General features: G+C 43.9%; 1 protein-coding gene across 2 annotated transcripts in view; it reads right to left on the reverse strand.

Annotated features, from left to right (window-relative positions):
* Positions 1 to 25,949, reverse strand: part of ITFG1 (integrin alpha FG-GAP repeat containing 1) — a 314,466-nt gene that overhangs the window by 28,839 nt on the left and 259,678 nt on the right. For both annotated transcript variants that reach the window (XM_073605835.1, XM_073605834.1), the window contains exons 15-16: positions 24,389 to 24,513; positions 22,945 to 23,027 (exon numbers count right to left, since the gene is read on the reverse strand). In XM_073605835.1, the coding sequence (XP_073461936.1) occupies positions 22,945 to 23,027; positions 24,389 to 24,513 (208 nt within the window). The remainder of the gene's footprint in view (positions 1 to 22,944; positions 23,028 to 24,388; positions 24,514 to 25,949) is intronic.

Consider the following 25,949-nt stretch of genomic DNA (forward strand, 5'->3'; position numbering starts at 1 on the left):
CAGCCCCAAAGCATGATGCTGCCACCAACATGCTTCACGGTGGGTATGGTGTTCTTTTGGTGATGTGCAGTCTTGTTTTTGCGCTAAAAATATCTTTTGGAATTATGGCCAAAAAGTTCAACCTTGGTTTCATCAGACCAGATGGATCTGGTCTGATCGACCTTTTAACGATGGATAATAAATATTGTTGATCTGACCTACTTTTGTAACGCTATATGATTGTAGATTTTTTTTTTTTTGGCATGTTAAAATCCCCCAAAAAAAACAATTTGATGATAGGATGATGCACTTTTATGCCTTGGAACATGTCCCCCCAAATGAAAGAGGGGGTGATTACGATAAAATCTTGTTACAACATGAAACCAAGTGGATTGTCACCCTCAATGCGTTGAAATATCCTGGCCTGAATGATGCCTTGAGTTACAAACCTTTTTTATAATTTTTAATAAAATTTAATTTTTTATTTTATTTTATTTTTTTTTTTCTCATATATAACTGATTTATGTAATTGATTGACGGATTAATTCTTTTGTCATCATATTTTTTGATTTTGAGTGTGGTATGAGCTCATGCTTTGTCCTCAATCTCCTTTCCTCCATATCTTCTGGTATGCACGGACACCCGGGGCACTTAGCTAATCATTTCCTAATCAATGTTTTGATTGCTTTGTTGCCCGCTACTGGACACCAAGTGCTGTTCTTTTCGTTTTCCGATTCATCCATACATATGGCATTATTATGCTATAATATCTTTGTCATTATCTTTGGGCCCCTCTAATGTAAAACCCAGGGCATAGGATCCCCAAACATGGCCGTTTGACAGCTACGCTATATCAGACGCTACTTACTCTGACCACGTCATTATTTATCATTATTTACCATGTATAACTCAAATTTTACTTTTTTGAGCCCTGGGAGCCTCCATAGTATTAGACTCAGGGCACAGGATTTTCCAAGATGGCCGCGGGTCCGCCTGTAATACCTTACGTCACTTACGCTGCTCTCTAAATAGGAATCAGATAACGTGCGCATGCGCAGGTGTCTCTTTTGGTCCGCAGCGTGACGATGAGTCAGACGTCGTCACGCTGGAGAGGCTTAAAAGCGGGGCTTTTTCCCCGCCAACTTCTGTCATTTTTCTGCTTAATGCGCTGGGCAGATGGATTCTCCTGACGGGCAACTTTGTTTCCACAAAATTTTGATTATCAACAGTAAGTTTTTTCATTCATTTTCTTCTTGCAGCATTGACCCATCTCAGTATGTATGATACTTAGATATATCTTCTTACCATGCTTATACCCTTCAGGTTCCTTGTGAGAGTTTGCAGTTATACTTCCAGGTCTAGCTCATCTATTAGCTGTGTATGGATGTTCCTGCCCTGTATACTGCCCCCTTCTTGACTGCTACTCCACTGCAATACTAGAACCGTTCCCTCACATTTTCAGCAATTTTGCTCTCTATCATCCTTTGGATGTAACTTCTTGTCATCTTTAAATTGATTCTACTAGAGGTATTTTTTGATTTCTTCTCACTCTCTACTATATAATGCTACTGATAAGTGCACTCTGGTTAGATTGACCTTATTCATTTATATTTACCGATTTCAATCTTTCTCTCTTTAGAGAATTCTCATTTTTAGGGATTTTATCCCTCTCTGCATGCCTTTATAGTGAGGTGGGGACTGAGGAGAAAGCATTTGCCACCGCAAAAAAAACCCCCCCTTTTTTTAAGTATATCTTTTTCTACAGGTCTTTTATAAGTCAAATGACGATTATATATATATATATATATTTTTTTTTTTTTTTTTTCTCTGATATATATCGTATATTACATACATTTTATCCTAATATATGATATCTACATATATATACAGATTTGCTCATTTTTTGTATTTGTATTTTTTCATTTAGTACATTGTCCATATTTAAATATTATGACTGTATGATGTATAAGCAGACATGTACGTGTACTGTTTACATATATATATATATTTTTTCTATTTTTCATAGTTGACTCTAATATCACAAATATATCTCCTGAAGAAGCTTAGGAAAGCGAAACATGTTGAGAAAGTGGTATTAATTTCTGTATCAAAGAATTACACCCCCCTTATTTTGTTTTGTATATTGTCTTTTGCCAATGTCTGTTTCTTTTAATGAGATTGTTTAAATAAAATATTATTTTACTTACGCTCTGTATATCATTGATCTCAGCACCGTTAAAAGTCCCTGAGGCCTACATAATGGCCTCAATGCCCCTTTCCAATTTTTAAACTTATTATTTGGGATGTGGTGCTTCTGAATTTTCCTCTTATTCCGAATTTTCTTATGTTAAAATCCCCTTTTTGTCTCCATACCTCCCCTCTGGGTGGGCTCTGGGGAGATTTCACTTTTTGCCATTATTTGTATTTTTTTTTCCCCTTTCTTTTATGCACAAGACGCCCTACTCAAATATTCGCACCTGGAATGTATTTCGCTGATTTAAACCAAAAGTTCAGTCGAGCCTAAAAAAACCAAGTCAGCAATGGCAGTCTATCCCCTTCAATCCATGTCTCCTAGATATTCGTTCCAGCCTTGGAAGCTTCTGCACACATTATACAGGGAGTGACAGAATTAGCATCTCATTTTGGGGATGCGGCCCGCGTCCACTGCCCCGTACACCTTTCTGCCCCCGGGCTATTCTGAAATCCATCCGTAGATTGGCACCGGCAGATTTTCCCTCCCTGCCACCGATCTAATTTTCCGCCTCCTGCAATTAATTTGTATGGAAACGTTAGCGTGACGAATGACCCACATATCAGCCTTCCTCGCCGGCGCTGTCACTCTCAGCCCCGCGGAGATTGAAGCGCAGTTGGCTCCCTTTCGCCTGACATTAATTTACCTGGTGGGTTGCAGCACAAAGAACTGGCGAGCGATTGTTACTGTTCCCCGTTCGTGTTTTGTAAGCTGAATTCTTTCCAGAAGTGACCGGCTGGCACTCGAACAAGTGCAGAGGAAGGAAATAAATGAATTTGAGAAGCCGGAGCCCACAAGTGTGCCTATTTATACATCTCACATTAATGCCGGAATTTATCGGCTGCTGGGCAGCACTAAAAAAAAAAAAAACTGTAAATAATGGCTTTTCCTTTTTTTGGCTTTAGTTCCACTCCACCCGGGCCGGTAAGAAAAAAAAAAACAGAGAACAAAGTCTACTTGCCGAGAGATTTCGTCTTTTGTTCTGATAATTCCGTAGTGTACTAGGCAGCCCTGCGGCGTGTGAAATAATCTTTGTTCTGGTTGTTTGGTGTTCTGGGGAGATGCTTTTCTTCCTATCACCGGATCCCTGGCTCTGGTAGTGTACTGTGTGAGGCACCTGGACAAATAAACTGCCCCCCCCCCCCCCCCGAACACTTATCCCCCTAAACAAGCCCTTAACACTTAAAGAGAATCTTCACAGTTTGAAAAAAAATAAAAGTCAACAGCTACAAATACTGTAGCTGCTGATTTTTAATAAAAGGACACTTACCTGTCTAGGGATTCAGCTCTTGAGGTCTCCGGTGCCAGCAAGTTTACCGTGAGAAGCTGGCTGTGATTCCTTGTGGCTTCACTGCTGACCTCCAACTTCGTAAATGGTCCCGCGGCCTTTTGGGAACCATGACGGGTCCAAGCAGGTTGCGAGAGGAGGGGGGTGAGAACTTCTGCTGTCTACAACTACAAGGGTCAGCTTGCATAGTGACAAATGCAACAGGGACCATTAGCATTTGTATTTGCCACTATACCAGCTTGTAGTTCCACGCAGCATAGCCTGTGGAGTATAGATACAGCTCCCATTTGCATCCACTTCCTGGTTTGAAAAAGAAGCGTAGGCCTCGAAACATGTTGCCGCGCCTCCCCACGACGTCACTTCCTGTCCTCACCTGTGCTCCACACAGGACGCTTCACCATTTTCTGTCCTGAGGCTGCCTGGTCGCCCCGGCTACCACACTCCACCCCTTGCAGCAGCGCTGTACTTTGTGAATGGTCCCACAGCCATCTGGGACCTATGACGGGTCTCAGAAGGTTGAGGGAGGGGGAGGTGGTGAGAAATTCCACTAGTTCCAAGCAGCATAGTCCATGGAGTATAAATACAGCTCCCATTTCCATCCACTGCCTGGCTTGAAAAAGGGGCATGGGATTCGAAACATGTTTCTACGCCTTCTGACATCACTTCCTGTTTCAACTGTCCTCGTCTGTACTTCATCGATCCACACTTGCTGCTTCCTGCCCTGTGGTTGCCTGGTCACCCTGTCTACCACACTCTACTCCTTACTGCAGCAGCTCCATCCTGGGATCTTGGATGTCTCGTCCTCCCAGCTGTAGATGCACCAATGACTTTATTGTATGAGATAATCTACACGCTGTGAGTTGCCAATTATTGTGTGCTGTGTCTGCCTCTCCACCTTGCTGCACCTAGATTGGTGCCCTTGTGCTGCTTCTCTTTGCTATAGTAGGTGCCAACCAGACCAAATCCAGTGTATCCACTGTGACAGTTTCTTTGGTGTCCTCCCCAGCTGGGAATCCTTTTGGGAACCATGATAAGAAATCTTCTTTTTGCTTCATGCGAGTTGCTAATTGCCTTCCTTTAATAAATGTTTATACAGGTAGTCTGCACACTCTGCTCTTTTTGTCTGTTCACCAAAATAATACCTGGTGATCCTGCCATGAAGGTCCATGTTCAGACACTTCCTGTTATAGGGGGGGGGGGGGCAACCCTTTATCCCAAATGTGCTCCTACATTGCCACCCTGGCTTCTAAGACTACAAGTGGCTGTTTCAACCCAAAATACTCAGGCATGGTCTACTGTTACCATCTGAAAGCTTGTTAAATCTTTAACCTAACGCTAACCTACATGAAGTGATAACACTAAACTCTATTCTGCAGCATCCTCACCTCCTCCTGCACTGGAAGCCCCTTCCCCAAAAACCAGCAAGCCTGAAACAAAAGTGGCAGGGCCCGGGTCTGAACCGGCAACCTGTGCTTTCTATTCTTGCTGAGCCCCCTGAGATGCTAGACAGCAGCCTGGACAGTTCCTTGGAAAATCTTGCCTCGAACCTTGTTTCTCGTGAACCTTGAAACTCCTTGCTCCACCCATGAACTTCCTATTTTAACCACTCCTTTGCACTTCCTGTTTGCTAGATTTTTGTGCTCTCTCCAGCCAATATTCCGCTCTTTTCACTCCTGCTGTCATTCGTATCTTCACTACCAATTGTTACTGACCTCTGGCTTGTTGCTGGACCTTCTGCCTCACCCCAACTTGCAATTACTTGTCACCGACCTTTGGCTTAGTTTACTGACTATGCTTCTGCTTGATCTCTACCTGCCATATCTGCTACTGGACTTCGGCTTGCTCACCTCGACCTGTTACTAACATGCAGCAAAACCCATCTCCACCATCGGGAGTTCTGGTGAACACCGGCTGGGGCTTAGACTCCATGTTTCGGGTAAGATTGTAATTGGTGCATACCTCTCTATTGGTCTCCGAAACCTGACCCCTGACTGTGACATAAGGGGTGCAGTGTCAGCATCTCAGAAAAAAAAAGTGGTGCCAAAAAAAAAATATGTAAAGTGAACCAGTCAAGTGTTGAAAGAAAGTTAATCAATAATGCCAAAAACTGCATTGTGTGTTATTCCTAAATTGTTACTTGGGTCCAAGTTGCTATATTAGGTCAATGATGTCACAAGCAACCGTGTAACTTTTGTGTAACTGCAGCTGCGGGGCAGATAATGTCATGGCAGCAGCTGATTGGCTCAGGAATGAAAGCGGACTTCCGGGTTAAAGCCAAACCCAGAGCTGAACCCAAACTCATCCTTAATAACAACCCAATCAGAATTCAATAGGCCTCTACAAAATGGATTCCGACTGGCCACTTTAGGCATAGCATTTTACTTGCTGCAATACACCTAATATGTTATATGTGAAATCGGTGGACAGGTGCTTTAAATAATACTGAGTAGGCTGTCATGACCTTTTTCCCTACACAGCCGAAGAAAATCCCCACTTTGGCAGGAAAATTGCACGCACATTATTATTAGCTACCTAGTATCCGACACAGTTGTATGTGTGGGAGTGGGGTAATTATAATAATTAAAATAATTTGCAGGATGGTTAGTTTCCAGGGGTCAGATTTAATTCCACTCATGTGTCTTTTCTTTGTGTGTAAGTAGAGGGTGTGCAGGATTGCAGGTCACATTGCTCACAGTACGATAAGGTAATGTTCTGCAGAGCTCTAGACAAGAAGCAGTCTCTCTGCAGATCATTAAATAAAAAAATAAAAAAATAGCAGGTTCAGAAAAAATTGCCGTGCTTACTGAGTCAGTTCCCCTTGCTCATAGCGATTCTATTAATTCTGGCCATAGGCAGAGCTGACTGTACAAAGAGTCACTTGTGGACCTATGACTAGATCTGTAGAGAGATGCAGGCTGTATTTGGGGGGGGGTTACAGGGTATAGTGGAGGAACCTCGTGACAGGAGTAGAATGGATAGGACAGGGGAAGGACACGTTTCTGGGCTCCACTGGACACGTGGCTGGGAGTCCAGAGCCACCTCAGGGACCAAGATGGGGACAAGGGCTAGGTGGGACTGCAGGATGGGTTAAAGACGATGGAAACCCTAACAATGAACTACTGTATGAGGAGGACCTCCTCAATGTTCTGCTGCTCCTTCATCATCCAATCAATAGATTGGGTTGTGTGTTTTATCGCGTTTACTTGACCAAGCTGTGCTGCTGCTTCAATGGAAGTCAAGGACTATCCAAAACAAACTTTTTAGGGGAGAGGGGGTTAGGGCCAGGACACCCTTAGGTAGTTGCAATATTAATTAGCAGACCTCGAGACTTCAATAGGAGGACAGCCATGCAGGGAAAGGCATCCAGCAAGAGGCCACATCTGCATGTGTACGAATGCTGTCTCCTTTGGCAACAGTCTTTAACAGCTCCTAACAAAAACGTAACAGTTCTTTCACCTTCACTACAATCGCTCCTTGTAGGTTCTTCAGCCCACTGAGCTCCCGGTCTCTCTCACTAGACCCTCTGATTCACTACCACTGAATCCCCTTGAGCTCCTCCAATCTTCACGGTGGTATCTTCCTCAAGCGTCACCGCTGCTTCTCTGCTGGGTCCCTAGCTTGGCACTCAAGATACCTCTCAAGCTTCACCCCACTGGCCTGCTCGCTGGCTTGACACACAAGACTGCTCTGCAAGAGTCACCTCCGCTGGCTGGGTCCCTGGCTTAATACCCACTGAAGTTTCCCGATTCTTCAACGTCCCCGGTTGACGAGAATGCTGCTCCGGTACTTGCTTCAGTTACTCACTGTGGTTCCTGGTAAAAAGGTGGATGGTCCCTTAGCTTCCTCTCTACCTCCGACCACGACAGGTTCTCCAGCTGGCAGAACCGTCACTTTTGGTTGGACTGCAAGCCGCAGTCCCTACCCAGCGCTGCTCTCTTGTTTCTGGATAGGCCCTCAGACAGCCCAGTAGCCAGATGTGCCCGGGATAGGCCCAATCTCTGGCCTAGCAGCCCAGGCAATACAACACACGTCCACCCAGACAGCCATCCAGGTGGCACAGAACAGTGATCACCTGACTCCACCCAAATATATAGGTTCTCCCAGCAGGCCAAGGGATTCAAGAAAACCCCTTCCCATTGACTGAGATGCCCCATATACCCATAATCTGACCATGCGTTGCCCTTCTCGTATCTAGTACCACCAAGTACCTGGCGACCTAGTGGTAGAAGAGAAAAGTGCAACCAGGCTAAACTTAGGGAGGAATCAATGGATCTCTAACAATTAACCAAGATAACTATTCCAGGCAAGTAAATTTCAAGGAGCAACCCTGACTAAACTCCAGGGTGCTACATCAACATCACTGGGAGAATGGTGCCCCACTGTTGGTGTCAGTTGGCAGAATAGTGTCCCATATCAGTGGGAGGAATAATGCACCAAGGGCCAGATAAAGGCAAGCAAAGGGCCACAGTTTGGAGACCACTGATTCAAAGGATTCGTAAACAGAAAAAGAAAGCGCACTGGCCTAGTCCATTTTCATAAAACCTTTTGTTAGAGCAAAATAATAAAATGTACTCACAAAAGTACACACTTCTGAGGTTCAAGGGCGATGCCCTCTTCCTTGGAGCTCTGAGAAAGAGGGCATTGCCCCTGAGACAAGTAAGCTACGTCCCAGGTGAATAGAAGCATTTACGGCGTTGGGACTGGATCTTGTTAAATACACATTTTATGTACTTTAATGAATATATTGTATTATTTTACACTAGGGATCGACTGATATAGTTTTTACGGTGCTGATATGATACCGATATTTTGGTCACCTCCCCTGCCAATATCTTATACATTTAAAAATAAAATTTTTACACTGTCATTTTACAGTTTTTTTTTGTTTTTTATCACTGTTATTGTTGTCACAAGGAATGTAAACATCCCTTGTGACAGTAATAGGCATGTGAGAGGTACTCTTTATGGAGATATCGGGGGTCTATAAGACCCCAAACCCCCCCTCTGCACTTCAAAGTATTCAAAACGTCAAGATCAGCGTTTTTGAATACTTTTTTTTTTAAAACTGGCACCTTTAAGATGCCAGTAACCCAAAAAGTGATGTCATGACATCGCTTCTGGATTACTAGATCTGAGACCCGAACGAAGCATCGGCTTTGTTCGAGTCTTTGGCCAGCTGGCGGACGTGCCCAGGCGAGCGGCAGAAGGTGGAAGGCGTGGGGGGGGGCTGGGAAATGTCTAACAGACGAGCGGCTACTGAGCCACATTGGTTGTTATTACAATAAAGCCGACCGTCCGCTCTAAAGAACGGTACCAGGGTGATGCACGCACCTACCATCATCCCCCTGATAAAACCCCTTGAAGCAATATCGGTAATATCGGTCAGTTTTTTTACCAATACTTCTGAAAAAGTGAATATCGGCCGCACCGATAATCGGTCGATCCCTATTTTACACTAATAAAAGGTTTTATGAAAATGTACTAGGCCGGTGTGCCTTCTTTTGTTTATGTTTCAGGTTTTGTCTTCCCAGATCTGAAGTGGGCAGTGAAATCCGGTGTGATGTTGAGGCTCCCAGTGGTGGTGGTCTACTCCTGTGTGCTACAAGATTGAAGAGGAGTCTGCTCTGGGCCTATACTTTGGACTTTTAACATAGAGGGCCTTATTCACCTGTAATGCGGACAAGATTGTTTGTATTTCAGGGGATTTGTGACAAACTGTTATTGCAAGGTGCATACATGGACATGGGTGGTCCAAGTAATAGATTTATGTTAAGTCGAGTCACTTGACCGGGAAACATGGGGGTTAACCAGAGGGTGCTGCGTTGGCTGGCCGGGCAGCTCTCTGAAGCTTTATTGTTTAGAGATTTTCCCATAACTGCTTATTATGTGGAAGAGAGGTCTGCACAAAGCCCGAGCCCGCCACCCGTAATTCTGCTGTGATTGCAGAACAGTGGAAGGTATAATCTTGTAGCCATATGTTTTTCTGAGTAATCCAGATGTACTTGTGATAGGTTCGTATCACATAAGTTATTTCACACGCTGGCCTTTCCATTATGTGTATGAATGTGTATAGATATAGCTATATATATATATATATATATATATATATATATATATATACACACATACACACAATGCCTTGAAAAAGTATTCACACCCTTCGAAATTTTCCACATTTTACAACTGAAAACTTAAATGTATTTTATTGGGATTTTATGTGATAGACCAACACAAAGTGGTACATAATTGTGAAGTGGAAGGAAAATGATAAATGGTTTTCAACATTTTTTTACAAATAAATATGTGAAAAGTGTGGGGTACATTTGTATGGCGCCCCCCGGAGTCAATACTTTGTAGAACCGCCTTTCTCTGCAATTACAGCTGCAAGTCTTTTTGGGGATGTCTCTACCAGCTTTGCACATCTAGAGAGGGACATTTTTGCCCATTTTTCTGTGCAAACTATCTCAAGCTCTGTCAGATTGGATGGTGAACAGCAATTTTCAAGTCTTGCCACAGATTCTCACTTGGATTTAGGTCTGGACTGTGACTGGGCCATTCTAACACATGAATATGCTTTGATCTAAACCATTCCATTGTCCTGACAAGATGGTATCGCGTACACCGGTTCGATTGGCTCAGATATATCCATCGGCGGATGTTACCTGCTGGAGGGGATGTAACCAAAGGGGTTCATTTCTGCATTTATGGTGGCATTGCCCAAAGATTAACGTTTTATGGGAGGAGATAGCCCCTTGGATTAAGAAAATGACACTCAGACCTATAGAAATCTCTCCATTACATTTTCTTTTTCATGGGATGCCATCATCTGCTAGGTTTTATAAGAGAAGCATTACTCCCCATTTGCTAAATGCAGCCAAAATATTGATACCTAGATTTTGGAAACAGTCCAGGTAGGTGTCCCACTATAATGGATTGGAAAAGGCAAGTAGAAAATATAATGGAAGCAGAGAGATGGATACATATGGTTAAAGACCAACAGAATAAATTTAAAGATACATGGGCAGGATGGCTGTATTACTCCTCAGAAATAGGGGTGGATTAAACCTTTTTGGGGGCAATGTTGCGTTATGGATCGGATTAGTCTATGGCAGGGGTCTCAAACTGGTGGCCCTCCAGCTGTTTGCGAAACTACAAGTCCCATCATGCCTCTGCCTGTGGGAGTCATGCTTGTAACTGTCAACCTTGCAATGCCTCATGGGACTTGTAGTTTCGCAACAGCTGGAGGGCCAACAGTTTGAGACCCCTGGTCTACAGGATGCATCTGGTGGGGGGAAATTGGGAGAAGGTGGGGTGTTTTTTTTTTTTTTTCTTCTTTTTTGGTGTTGTTTTTTGGGTTGTTTCTTTTTTTCCTCCTCTGGGAGGCACAGTGGAGAGATGATTGATGTCATTAAAGGAAGAGGATAAGTTATAATAGTGAATTAGGCACGGGATGGACAACATATAATGGAATCACAAAAAGAAGGGTAGACTGAAATGAAAGGTGGAGAGGTATAAAAATAAAATAGTAGAGTGAGATTATATTGAAATAAAACACTAAAACATAATAGGAGACGAAAATAAGTAATTCGAAATTATACATTTTTTTACTTTTTATATTTTTTCTTTATTATTATTTTTTGTATTGTTGGTTGTTTGACACACGTAATAGGGGGCTGTAAAGCCCCTTTCTTAATTATACTTTGAATAATGTTTTGCACAAATTGAGTTTTGATTATGGGTAGGCAAGTGGGTGGGTTTTTTCCTTTTTTTTCTCTCTTTTGAAGAGGACACGATCAAGGATCCGGTGTGTTTTCTCGGGGTGGGGGGGTTAGTGTGGTGTATGTTAATGAAAAGATTTATATAGATATATTGTGCAATGTGTTTTTCTATGTTGTATGTTGGAATTTGTCTTAAAACAAAAAAAAAACAAACATTCCATTGTAGCTCTGGCTGTATGTTTCGGGTCGTTGTCCTGCTGGAAGGTGAACCTCCGCCCCAGTCTCAAGTCTTTTGCAGACTCTAACAGGTTTTCATCTAAGATTGCCCTGTATTTGGCTCCATCCATCTTCCCATCAACTCTGACCAGCTTCCCTGTCCCTGCTGAAGAAAAGCATCCCCACAACATAATGCTGCCACCCCCATGTTTCACAGTGGGGATGGTTCAGAGTGAAGTGCAGTGTTCTGCCCTACATAGCGTTTTGCTTTTCGGCTCAATTTTGGTCTCATCTGACCAGATCACCTTCTTCCACATGTTTGCTGTGTCCCCCACATGGCTTCTCACAAACTGTGGAGAACACGACTAATAGTTGTCCTGTGGACAGATTCTCCCACCTGAGCTGTGGATCTCTGCAGCTCCTCCAGAGTTACCATGGACCTCTTGGCTGCTTCTCTGATAAATGTTCTCCTTGCCCACCCTGTCCGTTTAGGTGGACGGCCATGTCTTGGTAGGTTTGCAGTTGTGCCATACTCTTTCCATGTTCGGATGATGGATTAAACAGAGCTCCGTGAGATGTTCAAAGCTTGGGATATTTTTTTATAACCTAACCCTGCTTTAACCTTCTCCACAACTTTATCCCTGACCTGTCTGGTGTGTTCCTTGGCCTTCATGATGCTGTTTGTTCACTAAGGTTCTCCAAGAAACCTCTGAGGGCTTCACAGAACAGCTGTATTTATACTGAGATTAAATTACACACGGATGGACTCTATTTACTAATTAGGTGACTTCTGAGGGCAATTGTTTCCACTAGATTTTAGTTAGGGGTATCAGAGTAAAAGGGGCCGAATACAAATGCACACAGATTTTTTTTTTTTTTTTTTAATTTTGAAAACCATGTATCATTTTCCTTTCACTTTACAAATATGAGCCACTTTGTGTTGGTCTGTCACATAAAATCCCAATAAAATACATTTACGTTTTTGGCTGTAACATGACAAAATGTGGAAAATTTCAAGGAGTATGAATACTTTTTCAAGGCACAATACACACACACACACATATATATATATATATATATATATATATATATATATATATATATTTGTGTGTGCATGTGTTCCCCCATGATGTTTCTGGATCTGGCCCCTCTGAATGTGACAGGGCCAAAATTATATACAATACGCTTTTCCGACAAGACAGACAAAACTTAGTTCAAAGATCCAGAGCGTGAACCGCACACGACTCTGTTATCTGTCCTGCACCGTGTAGATGCAGAAACACGCTAGACCAGGTTTAAATTACTTTTACTTTTTGTGAAACCATTTGGTATGTCCTAAGAAATCTTGATAAAGTATTCAGGTATACTGTGCGGCAAAAAAATTGTTAAGACTTGACCATTACACCAACATGAGCTTGCTGGACATCCTGTTCCAAAACCATGAGCATTGATATGGAGAGCCCCCTTCTCTTTAAAGCTGTAAGGGGGAAAGGAAGGCTTTCCACAAGATTTTGGAGTGTCTGTGGGAATTTGTTCCTGTGAGAGGACCCAACCGCAACAGAGGCTTTTGGAGGGAACTGCAAGGTAGCCTCTTGCCTACTGACTATGGACCCTGGCATTTGAGGGAGCTATGAGCATTCAGGAAGAAGACAATTTATATGATGCAAGATGACACGTTATTACCACATTTAACAGTCAAGGAAGCCATGATGGTCTCTACCAACTTCAAACTCAGTGAGCAGATGTATGTGAAAAGAAAGCCGGTTAATGAGATTTGGAGAACCCTGGGTGTCTTCTTGGGTACTGGTGCCGGGCTGTCTTGGGTGGGGAATTCCTGTGACTGCTAGTTATACTGATAAGACTTGTCTAGGTGCCTAGCTGTTAATTAGATCCATCACATTAGTCCGTCACAGTTCCTATCTAGCCAAAAGAGCATCTGAGGACAGGTACTAATGTTGGGTAAAAAGACCCTGCTCGCAATCAGTGTTCTAGTTCAGTGATCATCAACCCTGTCCTCAGGGCCCACTAACAGGCCAGGTTTGCAAGATAACTGCAAAACATCACAGGTGATATTATTTGCTGCTCAGTGATTGCAGTATTCTAGTCTGCATCTCCCCAAGGTAATACATAAAACCTGGCCTGTTAGTGGGCCCCGAGGACAGGCTTGATGACCACTGTTCTAGTTCTTTCCAAAAGGTGTTCAGGACTCCGTGCAGGCCACTTGAATTCTGGCACTCCAAACTCAGCAAGCCATGTCTTCATGGAGTTTAGTTTTGTGCACAGGAGCACAGTCATTTGGAATGCAAAAATGGCCTTCTGCATACTGTTTCAACCATGGCCTTTAATATGGAGTTGGCCCCTATTTGAGGCTATAACAGCTTCCTCTGGGAAGGATTTCCACAAGATTTTGGAGGCTGTCTGTGGGAATGTGTGTCCATTCAGCCAAAAAGAGCATTTCTGAGGCCAAGTACTGATGTTGGGCAAGAAGATCTGGCTACCGATTGGCAAAAGTGTTAGGGAGGTTTGAAGTACAGGTAATTTGAGTTCTTTCACAGCAAACTCGTCAAACTCGACAAAGGGGCGCAGTCATGTTCTAAAAGAAAAGGGCTGTCCCTAAATGTTTGCAACAAGGTTGGAAGTACACAATTGTCCTACATGCCTTTGTACATCAACCCTAGGGCTAGGTATGTTTGCACAGTCCCAAAGTAACTTGAAGTGAACCTTTTCCGCCTGACTGTCAAAACCTAAACTGCTGACTAAGGGCAGGTATGACAAAGCCTCCTCTGCGATTGGTTGGAAACTATTTTTAAATTAAGGCCTTGACATGGGACATAAATCCTACCTACCACTCCCTTGTTGGCCCAGAAGTTGGTAGAACCCTATGGCTGGATTGAGAGAGGCAAAAGACCCCACAGCAGTTTTTGGGATATGCAAGTCAAAGCAACCTCAAATGGGCTTCCTTGTTGAAGTGAAATACCAGCCAAAACTATTTAAAGTTTAGGCTTCCAGGGAAGATTGGGAAGACTACACCCTTGCTTTGTGCACCGATGCTCAGTCATGTTGGAACAGGAAAAGTCCATCACCAAACTGTTCCCACAAAGTTGGAAGCATGAAATTGTCCAAAATGTATTGGAATTCTGACGTCTTAAGAGTTCCCTTCACTGGAACTAAGGGGCCAAGTCCAACCCCTGAAATACAACCCCCCACCATAATCCCCCCTCCACCAAATGATTTGGACTAGTGCACAAAGCAAGGTCCATAAAGAAGCAAGGTCCATAAACAAGCAAGGTCCATAAAAAAGCAAGGTCCATAAAGATATGGATGAGCGAGTTTGGTATTGAGGAACTTGACTGGCCTGAACAGAGACCTGATCACAACTCGATAGAACATCGTTGGGATGAATTAGATTGGAGACTGTCAGCCAGGTCTTCTTGTCCACATCAGTGCCTGACCTCACAAATGCCCTTGTGGAAGAATGGTCAAACATTCTCATAGACACACTCCTAAACCTTGTGAACAGCCTTCCCAGAAGAGCTGAAGCTGTTATAGCTGCAAAGGGTGAGCCAACCCAATATTGAACCCTATGGACTAAGACTGGGATGTCCGTAAAGTTCATGTAAAGGCAGGCATCCCAATACTTTTGACAATATAGTGTATGAGCTCCTCTCTTGTGACAGGGCTTGGGTCTAGCAACCAATTGCCACAGCCGAACACTGTCATGTGACTAAGTGAGCTATGCAACTACTCTCTACAGTAGCAAGACAAAAACTCACCCAAGCTCTACTGCTATATAGCATGGTTGGTGTGTAGAGCAGTCGGTGCTCTGACTAATTAAGCTCACAAAAGATCCATAGAAAGTACAGGCCGGCAACTCGACAGCTTCTGCATAGAAAATATTTATTTGAGCATTACAGCAATAACATCACCCAAATACTGACGCGTTTTGGCCTTCATCAAAAGCTTTTGAGACCGAAACGCGTCAGCATTTTTGGATGATGTTATTGCTGTAATGCTCAAATAAATATTTTCTATGGAGAAGCTGTCGAGTTGCTGGCCTGTACTTTATATGCTCTCTACAGTCACAGACACTGGTAATTTAGTGCCGGCAATGATAGAAGAAGAAACATTGAGGTAATGATGGCAAAGTGAGTATAATGGGGTGTCCTCTGCAAAGACGCTGTCACTTCGCCCTGCATAGGCAAGGTGACAGGGTCCCTATAAAGAAGAGTAACCTTCATGCATCCTGAGCTCTCCAGCTTTGTGTTATTAAGGTATACAGCATACAAAATAGAGGGCACAAATCTTAGACGCCTGCCTTAATGGTGTCAGTACCACTTGTGTTCATTAATTGCTGCACTTAACGAGTCAAGCCGAAATAATTTCCAGAGACAATAGCACGGGTGGCTAAACTGTCCTGCGTTATGATAGAGATTTACGTGCTAACAGCCAAGGTTCTGACTCCAGGCCTCCCTTCACATTCCCAAAATAACTTGGACCACGGTGGAGAGGAAAATCAATAGACGCTTATTAACGAAGATACATTTGAAGAGATAGCACCAAGTTCCAGGAAGAAGAGATGCCAGGGGATAGAGACCAGACGCGAGCTTCAATGATGACAATAAATACTGATTAACTCTACCATGTCTGGGTACATGCCAAACAGAAGCATCATAAAAGCAGGCAGAAGACTAACTCGTCCCTTTTCTTTCAACTCCCTCCACTGGCTCCCTCTTCTCCTCCATGGATTAAAAAGCAAAGACAAACTTCAAACACTAAAAAGTTCTAAACAATCAGTCACCCTGCTTTAGTCCAGAACATTTGTTCTAAATACAGGCTTTTTTTTCTTTGTGGGAAACACTATTGAGACATTCAGGACTTCTCTTGTGCTTCTCCCCTTCTCTGGAACTCCCTTGTGCATGCTATCAGATGTTCACAACCCTCATTCTTTTTATATGTGTACCATAAATGCTTACTAACACAATTTACACCTTCCCACCACCAGTTGCCAGCTTGATTATATCTGTTTGCATTCTTCTAGGAAATTGATAAGCAATCAAAGTGGTATTAAACTTAGGATCCCGCATTCTCTATATCTGGTCTCACACAGGTACACAGAACATGGAAATGCAATTACTGTATTTATTGGCGTGTAACACGCACTTTTTCACCCTGAAAATCGGGTGCAAATAGCGGGTGCGTGTTATACGCCGATACTTCATTTTTAGCTGCCTCGGAGGGCAGGGCCGTCTTTAATATTGATTGGACCCTGGGCAAAACTTTTCTTAGGGCTCCCCAATGCAGTTTTGCTCTCCACCTGCTCTGAGACATACAATAAATAGCAGCTAGACTCAAAATCAGTTTACTGAATCAGATCAGGCAGCTACTGCGATTGGTTGCCAGAGGTTACAGTGTATCATTACAGCTCACTGACTGGTTACAGCACACATTACGGCTCACTGATTAGTTGCCAGAGGTTACAACACATGATTTCTGCTTGTTGATTGGCTGCTAGAGATTACTGTGGATATGACCTCAGGGGGGCATATTTTATTTTTTTATTTATTTCAGTTACTTATATAGCGCCGTCAATTTACGCAGCGCTTTACATATACATTGTACATTCACATCAGTCCCTACCCTCAAGGAGCTTACACTCTAAGGTCCCTACCTCACATTCATACATACTAGGGCCAATTTAGACAGGATCCAATTAATCTACCAGCATGTCTTTGGAGTGTGGGAGGAAACCGGAGTACCCGGAGGAAACCCACGCAGGCACAGGGAGAACATGCAAACTCCAGGCAGGTAGTGTCGTGGTTGAGAATCGAACCAGCGACCCTTCTTACCGCTAGGTGAAAGTGCTACCCACTACACCACTGTGCCGCCCTATACATATCAATGCTGACGGCTATACATATGAATGCCGCCATTTACATATGAATGCCGGTAATTTACATGTAGACAAAGGGTCTGCAGGTGAGTCATCTGTACACAACAAAAGGGCAGAGCTGGGCAGCATTAGTAGCAGCACTTCACACTGAGATATTGGGACACAGCACGGGACTAAAACCTCAAGGCGCGAGGGAATTTAAACCAGGATAGTTGGCAAGTATGAGGCAGCTGCTTTGGGCCCCACAACAATGACAGGGCCCAGGGCTGCTGCCCCTTTTGCCCTGCCTTAAAAACGGCCCTGTCGGGGGGGACAGGGAGGGGGCAGGATGAGCGTCATCAGATTGCATACAGTGAGAATCTCCTGTTTACTTGCCTGCCTCTGTAATAGACTTGTGACTTCTATCAATGTCTGGGTAAAGCATGTAGGAGGGGTTTTCATTCTCCCCTGACTGTCCTATGAGGCTGCAGGTCTCTGTCTGGACAGTGCTGATTGGCCCTGTGCTGATCACATGCACTCTCCCAAGAGAAAAAAAAAAAAACTCTCTAGCAATACACACCAAACTGAGCATGTGCAGAGTTCCCCCAAGGCTCTGTTCCATCAGCAGATAGATTAGGGAATGTGAAATAAGGGGAGGATCAGACAGCATCATTTTACACAATGCTGAGAATTCCTTTAGGTTCCACAGTGAGTATAACCAGCGTGCTTTACTGCATATACAGGCTGATTTTGCTGCTGTGGGTTTAGTAACACTTTAAATCTACAGGGGATGTCTGTTAAATGACCCTTCCTTTCATTACTTTCAAATTCTTTATAAATATGTTAATTTTCATTTAGAACATACACCACATGGACAACAGTTTGTGAGCACATGACCATCACACCTTGTGATATTCCGAGGACCTGCCATGGTGAGAATTTAGCGAATTTGTGTATAAAGGACATCGGATTATCAAAGGTGCACTTTTAAAGGCTCTGGAATGTTTATAGTGAAAGCTGTGCTTTATGTTTACTCTGAATTTGGTAGTTCCAGATCAGTCGGGGCCAGGAGCATGAAGGTTCCAGAGTGTCTTGGGCGGGACAGAAACTTCAATCCGGTGTCCAGGCTTTGCTTGACTTTTGCAGCTTGTTTGAGTGCAGAGGTGTGCGGGATTAATATAAGACTGATCCGAGCATAGCTTAGGGGAGCAGGTGGAATCGGAGTTTTTTGTAGTTACTGCAGTCAGGAGGGAGGTGTGCTCCTGTCTAGAGACCAAGGCAATATCCTCGAGACAGGAGGGAAGAAGCACAAAGGCGCCACTCTAAGTGCGGTATGTTAATCGATTTTAATGAGCAAATGTAGCATATGTACTCACAAGAGTAGATTAAAAGCAGGCATGTAAGCTGTGGGAGAAGAACCATCCGGGAGGGAGTCCATCCGTGGCTGAGTGCTGGTGTAGTGGAGCAGGTTGCGCCGGTGGTTGCCGACCTTTCTTGGACCTCGAGCACACAGGGAGTCGGGGGATGACGTCACTTCCAGTTGGGACGGTGGACCAATAGGTGACGTGTTTCGCGCTCCTTCTTCAGACCTAACGAGGGGCCATGTTGGCTGAGGGCTTTTATGCTCTAATGCCAGAACTATGAATATCCTCGAGACAGTACTCCATGTGGGAGAGGTTCCAGATCATTCGACTGAGAGAGTTGAGCCAGCTGAGAGAGTCTGGGAGACTAGAACTCAGGCAACTGGGAGAGGGTCCAGGGTAGCCAAAGGAATCTGTGCATCTCAGAGGAGTGAGAGCACCTGGGGTATTAGGAGAACCTCTACCTAGAGGCTACGAGTGGGCCCGTGCAGCGAGGTACTGCAATTAAATCTGAGTGAGCTTAAGAGCCAGGTGGCTCAGAATTTTTCATTTGGTGTGAAGCTGAAACCCTTGACTAACATCCCCCATATCACAACATAGCATATGGCAAGTGCTGTATGTGGATACCCCTTCACATTATTGAGTTCAGATGTTTCTAGTGAAGGGTGCTGTTAATACTATAGCGTAAAAAGACATTTTAGATAACCGTCGGCTTTGAACCTTATGGTAACGGTTTAGGCAAGGTCCTTTTCTGTTCCAGCATGACTGTGCCGCTGTGTACAAAGCCAGGTCCAGGGTTTTGTGTGGTGGAACTTGAGTGGCATTCACAGAGCCCTGACCTCAACTCTACTAAACACCTTGGGAATAAAAAAAACTGAAATGCTGACTCCAAGCAGGTCTTGAACCTTTTTGGCTGAATGGGCAAACATTCAATTAGACACACTCCGAAATTTTATCTTTAAGTATGGTGTGGACAAAATCGAGTGGCCTGCACAGATCCCCGACTTGAACAGCTTTGGGTTCATGTTGGAACGCCATTTGCAACCCAGGTCATCTCATCTATCATCAATACAAAAGACCTCCTTCCACATGATGAGTGTACTGGTGGTCTGGAACTAGTTCTTCATATACATCCTCTTCTTAACTGTAAATATGAACACACCATGCTTAGCTGCCCTCCTAGGACTGGGGGAGCCCCAATGTCATACTACAAAAACATAAAAGACAGAGGGTGCACCAGCCTAGCAGTATCCCGGTGTAACATTTATTGTAAGAAAAAAATTAATCTACAAAGCTCATCAAAAGATCGGTCCACTCTGCATCCTCCTAGGCTTGAGATGACATCATCTGGAATCTAACTTGGATTACATGTTTTGGGGGTAGTACCCTCTTCCTCAGAACCAAACCCTCTTTAGCTCTGAGGAGAAGAGGATACTACCCTTGAAATGCTTAAGCCAATTTTGGATCCAGGCAGCGTCCTCCCAAGCCCAGGAGAACACAGAGTGGACCGATTAACTCGGATATTTTGATGAGCTTTCTCTGACTGTGAGTAGACTTATTTTTTATCTTAAAATAAATGTTACACTGGGATAATGAGCTAGGCTGTTACGCCTCTTCTCTTTTGTCTTTTTGTAGTACGTCCAACATCAATACCTGACCTCACGAATGCTCTTATGGCATAATGAGCCCACATTTCCAGAGACACACTCCAAAATTTGTTGGAAAGGCCTCCCAGAAGAGTGGAGACTGTTATAGCACACAGTGGGGCATCTCCATATTAATGCCTATGGCTTTGGAATGGGATATTCAGCAAGCTCATTTAGGTGTGATGGATAGGATCCCAAAACCTTTAGGCTGGGTTCATACATGTCTGGTGCGAATTTCCCCTCAGTTTTCACTGCAAATTTCCAAAGCAGCTTTTCAGGAGTTCAGCTGCGACCTAAAGGTCTGGTATTGATTTGGGGGGGGGGGGGGGTGGTTTCTTCTAAATAATGGCGTGGGGTTCCCCTTAAAATCCATATCAGACCCGAAAGGATTGGGGGCCCCCAGGCTGCTTCGTTTTCTGATCGAATTTGTGTTGAAAACCGATGACATGTGTAATTCAGGTGCGTTCCCATAGAAAGCAATAGCCAGGAATTTGCATCTGAACCGCACTGCAGTGCTTAGAAAACGCACAGAACTTTTTTTCAATTTGCAGCCAATTTGCACTGCTGTTGCGCCGCATAAATGTGAACCAGCTCCATAGAGAAAACTGCCAGTTCATGTGTCATGCTAATCTGATGCGGGGATCAAAACGGATCCAATTCCCATATCTCACAAAAGTGAGTATCTCACAAAAGTAAGTACACCCCTCACATTTTTGTAAATATTTTATTATTTCTTTTATGTGACAACAGTGAAGAAATGACACTTTGTCACAATGTAAAGTAGTGAGTGTACAGCTTGTATAACAGTGTAAATTTGCTGTCCCTTCAAAATAATTCAACACGCAGCCATTAATGTCTAAACCACTGGCAACAAAAGTCAGTACACCCCTAAGTGAAAATGTCCAAATTGGGCCCAAAGTGTCAATATTTTGTGTGGCCTCCATTATTTTCCAGCACTGCCTTAACCCTCTCAGGCATGGAGATCACCAGAGCTTCACAGGTTGCCACTGGAGTCCTCTTCCACTCCTCCATGATGACATCACGGAGCTGGTGGATGTTAGAGACCTTGCGCTCCTCCACCTTCTGTTTTAGGATGCCCCACAGATGCTCAATAGGGTTTAGGTCTGGAGACATGCTTGGCCAGTCCATCTCCTTTACCCTCAGCTTCTTGAGAAAGGTAGTGGTCGTCTTGGAGGTGTGTTTGGGGTCGTTATGTTGGAATACTGCCCTGCGGCCCAGTCTCTGAAGGGAGGGGATCAGTATGTTATCCCCTCATCAGTATATACTGCTTCAGTATGTCACAGTACATGTTGACATTCATGGTTCCCTCAATGATCTGTAGCCCCCCAGTGCCGGCAGCACTCATGCAGCCCCAGACCATGACACTCCCATCACCATGCTTGACTGTAGGCAAGACACACTTGTCTTTTCACTCCTCACCTGGTTTCCGCCACACACGCTTGACACCATCTGAACCAAATACATTTATATTGGTCTCATCAGACCACAGAGCATGGTTTCAGTAATCCATGTCCTTAGTCTGCTTGTCTTCAGCAAACTGTTTGCAGGCTTTCTTGTGCATCTTTAGAAGAGGCTTCCTTCTGGGACGACAGCCATGCAGACCAATTTGATGCAGTGTGTGGCGTATGGTCTGAGCACTGACAGGCTGACCCCCCCACCCCTACAACCTCTGCAGCAATGTTGGCAGCACTCATACGTCTATTTTGCAAAGACAACCTCTGGATATGATGCTGAGCACGTGCACTCAACTTCTTCGGTCGACCATGGCGAGGCCTGTTCTGAGTGGAACCGGTCCTGTTAAACCGCTGTATGGTCTTGGCCACCGTGCTGCAGCTCAATTTCAGGGTCTTGGAAATCTTCTTATAGCCTAGGCCAGTAAAGGTGAACCTTGGCACCCCAGATGGTTTGGAACTACATTTCCCATGATGCTCAACTACACTGCAGAGTGCATGAAAATCATGGGAAATGTAGTTCAAAAACATCTGGGGTGCCAAGGTTTGCCATCACTGGCCTAGGCCATCTTTATGTAGAGCAACAATTCTTTTTATCTGATCCTCAGAGAGTTCTTTGCCTTGAGGTGCCATTTTGAACTTATAGTGACCAGTATGAGAGAGTGAGAGTGATAACACCAAATTTAGCACACCTGCTCCCCATTCACACCTGAGACCTTGTAACACTAACGAGTCACATGACACTGGGGAGGAAAAATGGCTAATTATGTCCAATTTGGACATTTTCACTTAGGGGTGTACTCACTTTTGTTGCCAGTGGTTTAGACATTAATGGCTGTGTGTTGAGTTATTTTGAGGGGACAGAAAATTTACACTGTTATACAAGCTGTACACTCCCTACTTTACATTGTAGACAAGTGTCATTTCTTCAGTGTTGTCACATGAAAAGATAGAAGAAAATATTTACAAAAATGTGAGGGGTGTACTGACTTTTGTGAGATACTGTATGTGAACAGAGCCTTAGCGATAATGTGTAGCTGCCATATAACTCAACAACAAGGTAAAAAAAAAAAAAAGAGCAACAACAACAATAAATAGTAATGATGAGCTACAGGTCTAGACTTGGTTCTTGCAATGTTATTACCTTTTAGGCTGTTGGTGGGGGTACGGAATGACAATGAGCTGGGAATTCGGAATGATTGCCGTCCATTCCTGCCGCCTCATTTGCTGAAAAGAGAAACCAACATATGACTAATAGAAAGTGCGCAGACATCCCTGTGGAACAGAGCGATCGACAATAATACAGCGGTGCAATGGAAACAGATTTAATTTTAAAACTGGGATGTAATTGGACTTTTCACTGGCCATTTAGATGATTTATTAGGAAATGTTAGTCATGTCTAATGATGGATGACTAAGTAGATTTATCAGGCAGAGCACAGCATGGCCCCAATTATAAAGCAGACTAATGAACAAAGGCGTTCACAAAATGCTGGCTGTCTGCAGACATGACTCAGCCGGGTCCTTTACAATCAACCAGTGGAGGGAATGGTAACCCCTAACATCCAGGCTACACTTCCCCCTGCACTGATGACTTTACATGGGCTCTTTATGGGCTGCTATTCTTTTGCAGATCTTTGTTGCATGTCTATCTATCTATCTAGAGCTGTTCTTTATCCCCAATGGATCAAGACATTTTTAACAAACATCACAGCATTAGTGGAAACAAACAATTCCTAAGACCTGGTGGTCAATGGGAGTAAAACAATTACTGGAAGAAATAGTGCCCTATTATTGGTATCAATGGAAGGAATAGTTTGCAATTGTCAGTAATAGTAGGAGAAATAGTGCCCCATCATTTGTGTCAGTGGGAGGAATAGTGCCCCATCTTTGGTGTTAATGGGAGGAATAGTGCCCCATCATTGGTGTTAATGGGAGGAATAGTGCCCCATCATTGATGTCAGTCCGAGGAATAGTGCGCCATCATTGGTATCAGCGGAAGGAATAGTGCCCCATCATTGGTGTCAGTGTGAGGAATAGTGCCCCATCATTGATGTCAGTCCGAGGAATAGTGCGCCATCATTGGTATCAGCGGAAGGAATAGTGCCCCATCATTGGTGTCAGTGGGAGGAATAGTGCCCCATCATTGGTGTCAGTGTGAGGAATAGTGCCCCATCATTGGTGTCAGTGTGAGGAATAGTGCCTCGAATACAGACACCACATCAAATGACTGATAGGATGCAATATATAAATCTTCTTTTGCTTGAATATGCTTTAACATTGGTTCCACTTGAAGCAGGCTTGTTCATAATAGTGACCTGGAGGGTGAAAAGCGGAGACAGCCAGGGAACTGGCATTTTCAGAAGAAGGTCAGCAATAGCAGCCCCATGCATCGATCTTACAACAGATTTGCTTTAGCATGTCACAGTGAGAAAAAAGAAAAAGTGACCAATCACATTAAATCCTGCTCTGTAATATCCTTGTACTAGGGAATAAGAAGCATTTTATTTCCCCCCTATAACCTCTCACTAGCATTATGCTACACCAATACATATTATACACATTTAGCACATATAGGCTATACTGACCTTTTCTCCAGACGGACGAGGGATTCCGACGTACAGATGATCGAGGAAGTTGGCGCTGCGCCCTAATCCCAGGACGTTGTACGGCAGCTGGAGAGCCATGTGTGCCGACTGACTCAGCTGCCCGGCTGAAATTAAACACAGGAATAATCACTTACTCCCAGCCCTACACATGTAAACATGGAGTAAAACGCTTATCAAGAGCTCCTATGTGCTGCAGCGTCGCATACTTTTTACTAAGGATGGATTTTAATGGTTCCTTTACGTCATTTTGCACAAATTGCAGTTTGGTAACAATTTAAAGAGTACAAGTCATTTCCTTACATCAGCGTTTCTCAACTCCCGTCCTCAAGGCGCCCCAACAGGTTATGTTTTCAGGATTTCCCTCAGATGAAAATGGCTGCGGTAATTACTAAGGCAGTGAAACTGATCAAATCACCTGTGCAAAAAAAAGTTGGAAAGCCAGAAAACATGACCTGCTGGGGCGCCTTGAGGACTGGAGTTGAGAAACACTGGGCTACAGTAGGTGCTCATGTGGTACACAGATTAGTCCTGTCAATGTAAGAAGGTGTTCCTAACCAAAACACGTTATGTGTATAAAAGACACCTGTCCACAGAATCTCTTTCTTCCATTCAAACCTCACCATCATGGGCAAGACCAAAGAGCTGTCAAAGGACATCAGGACAAGATTGTAGACCTGCACAAGGCTGGAATGGGCTACAAGACCATCAGCAAGAAGCTGGTGGGAAGGAGACAACTGTTAGAGCGATAATTCGCAAATGGAAGAAATACAAAATAACCATCAACCGTCCTCGGTCTGGAGCTCCATGCAAGATTTTGCCTCATGGGGTGAGGATGATCATGAGAAAAGTGAGGGATCAGTCCAGAACTTACACGGAAGGAGCTTGTGAAGGATCTCAAGGCAGTTGGGACCACAGTCACCAAACCAACCATTGGTAACACAATACGCCACCATGGATTCAAATCCTGCAGCACCCGTAAGGTCCCCCTCCTCAAGAAGTCACATGTACAGGACCGTCTGAAGTTTGCCAATGAACATCCAAATAATTCAGAGAAGGTTTAGGAGAAAGTTCTGTTGTCACATGAGACCAAAATTGAGCTATTTGGCATTAACTTGACTCACCTTGTTAGGAGGAAGAAAAATGCTGACTATGACCCTAAGAACACCATCCCTACAGTCAAGCACGGAGGTGGAAACATTATGATTTGGGGCTGTTTCTCTGCTAATGGTACAGGTCGACGTTGCCACATTGAGGGCCAAAGGAAAGGGACCATGTATTGTAAAATCTTGGATGAGAACCTTCTTACCTCAGCCAGGAGACTGAAGATGGGTCATGGATGGGTCTTCCAGCATGACAATGACCCAAAACATACCGCCAAGGAAACAAAGGTGTGGCTCAAGAAGAAGCACATGAAGGTCATGGAGTGGCATAGCCAATCTCCAGACCTTAATCCTATAAAAAAATGTATGGAGGGAGCTGAAAGCAATAAGCGACAGCCAAGAAACCTTAAGGATTTAGAGAAGATCTGCAAAGAAGATTG

This window comes from Aquarana catesbeiana, linkage group LG11 (assembly GCF_042186555.1).
Source record: "Aquarana catesbeiana isolate 2022-GZ linkage group LG11, ASM4218655v1, whole genome shotgun sequence".
Classification (NCBI taxonomy): Eukaryota; Metazoa; Chordata; class Amphibia; order Anura; family Ranidae; genus Aquarana; species Aquarana catesbeiana.